The sequence below is a fragment of the Olea europaea genome, unplaced genomic scaffold (assembly GCF_002742605.1).
Source record: "Olea europaea var. sylvestris unplaced genomic scaffold, O_europaea_v1 scaffold571, whole genome shotgun sequence".
Taxonomy (NCBI): domain Eukaryota; kingdom Viridiplantae; phylum Streptophyta; class Magnoliopsida; order Lamiales; family Oleaceae; genus Olea; species Olea europaea.
In genome coordinates, this window is record NW_019264047.1 from 703 (window position 1) to 3,066 (window position 2,364).

The 2,364-nt window shown below is 34.5% G+C and overlaps 1 protein-coding gene across 1 annotated transcript in view; it reads right to left on the reverse strand.

Annotated features, from left to right (window-relative positions):
* Window positions 1-689: 689 nt before the first annotated feature.
* LOC111389235 (peroxisome biogenesis protein 12) overlaps window positions 690-2,364 on the reverse strand; it is a 10,952-nt gene continuing 9,277 nt past the window's right edge. The window contains exons 4-6 of the mRNA XM_023014125.1: window positions 1,792-1,866; window positions 1,241-1,327; window positions 690-815 (exon numbers count right to left, since the gene is read on the reverse strand). Coding sequence (XP_022869893.1) covers window positions 705-815; window positions 1,241-1,327; window positions 1,792-1,866 — 273 coding nt within the window. The 3' untranslated portion in view covers window positions 690-704. The remainder of the gene's footprint in view (window positions 816-1,240; window positions 1,328-1,791; window positions 1,867-2,364) is intronic.

Here is a 2,364-nt window from a genome sequence, read left to right on the forward strand (position 1 = left end):
GTGGTGCCTACCGGACGGTTTAGCAAATGAGAGAAAATTGTGCATATTGAATTCATGCAAGAATTTCTGATCTATGTGAGTTACAACTTACAAGTTATCAAACACAAGTGCTGCAATATGCAAAGTATTTCCTTCTCTTTTCAATTTTAGGGTTAAGAGAAGAGACAAGTCCAATTTGGTATTGAGCAGAACTAGTGACAACTTTCCTCCCCAAACTCCCGAGTTTTAACTCTTCCCATATCATAGTTCAAAGATTGAAAACCAAAAAATTGGATGCCACACACATATACAGAAATATGAACACGTGTATCAATAAAATAAGAACGAGTGTAAATCCCAAAAGCAAGTGAAAAATAAATAAATAAAACGAGCATCTCTACATTCGCATACATAGAAAGGAAAAGGACAGGAGCATTCATATTCCTATGCATCATTCTCTGGACATTGGATTAAAAGAACATGAAAATTTTCCAACTGTATGGTGCCACTATATCAATTTTTAGAACGAAATCATGTCATTGAATGCAATTAAGGGAGGGGGTTCCTAAATTACTTGGCTAATGTAAGTGTGATTTCACTTTCCTTCATCAAGTTGAATACATTAAAATTAACTAAGGAACTTCTTTTAAATGAAAGCTAGTACAAGTGGGCCAAAGAGTAAAATAGTGAAAGTTGAAGAATAAGAATTGAACATCCCTAAATTTTTATGCATAAGTGAAATAAATCACCTTTGGGGGTGGAGGAGGAGGTGGTGGGGGATAGATAGTCGGAGCAGACATTCTTTCTTCCGCAGATTGGTACCACCACTCCATCATCTGAAAGCCCATGAAAAATATTTGCAGATGCTCAAATTTAAAGAACCCAAATGGGGAAAACAGAAGTAGAAGGTAGTATGAGATTACAACAGTCCACTGACACAACAGTTCCCCGTAATCTACCTCTATTTAGCTCTTATGAAATAGCACAAGCAAGATGAGAACTTTCCAAGTGAAGAAAATCCAAAAAATCATTAAAAAAAGAAAAAACAAACAAACAAAAATACGAAGAATTAGCCATTTCGATGGCACGCTGGCAAAAGCAGAACACATAGTTAGGTCTTAAGGTGGAAATAGCTAAAGGGAATAAGCCGCATAAACAAGTTACAAAAAGAAAGCAAAGGCAGACCCAATGTACATAGAAATCACAACTACAAGCATAATGTCTTGGGGGTAAATTTTGCATTAGGTTGATGGTAACTCACTTTAAAGAAGAAAACTGCAGCAATTAGACCTGTCTGAGCATAGTCAAGAACTGCATATGCACATCTGAGCAATCCACCTTGCAATGCCTGAGATACATTACAAGTAACTCCTTTAGTTAAGAACCTAAAAAAGAAAATACAGCAACTATAATTTTTTTTTTAATTTATACTTTAGGAGGATAAAGTAGTGAATAGAATAAAAGAAATTCAAGGGAGGACGACTAGATGTCCTCGGTCACATGATGTCAAGTCAAACTGTACTTACCTCCATCCACATTACACATCCGTTAAAATTTGGTCTCTTAAAGCAACTTAAAAGGCCAAGATACAGCTCGCTAATTATGAACTGTCCTTGAGCCATTACCCATTAATAGGTCGATTTTACACAGAAACGACCAAGTATATGGGTATTACACAAACTTAAACAAGTCACGCCTGGTATTATAGGAATTTTGGACATTCTGCAAACGTGATTAACTACTCTAACTGTTTAATCGAAAAAGTACAGACAAGAATGATATAGATACTAAATAAAAAAGATAAGGATGTACCTTTAGCCAAGGGGGCCCACGAAGTCTCTCACGCTCACGGCTTCTTATCTTAGAAATTCTGGAAGAAGTATCCATCTACATTGACAACAGAGAGATGTAAGGCTCAAAAAAATAGGATGTTATCAGTTTAATAGTACAAATGATAATTATATCTGTCAAGAACAGACCTAATCTTTACTGAAATGACAAATAATCATTTTATCAACAGCTTGTATTGATTAATATACAGATTATTGATTGCACCAAAGCCTACTGAGAGAAAATTAAGGTTTGGAAACTGACACACAACTAATATAAACATCACGTAGAACTAAAAATATGGTATAACTGACAAACTTTTGACTGAATGATTTTTCCATAAAGATTTCTTGCATTATATAGGAATCAATACAATCTTAATATGACAAGTGTAATTATAATCTAAATACAATTATTTATAGAATTATGTTAAACGGGCAACATTTGGTAAGTCCCAATCTTTGACAATCTTCATCAATCTCTGTCGATCTCATTGACATCACCACTCAAATTAATATTGAATGATCAAGAAGCATCAATTTGTCAATTATGTCA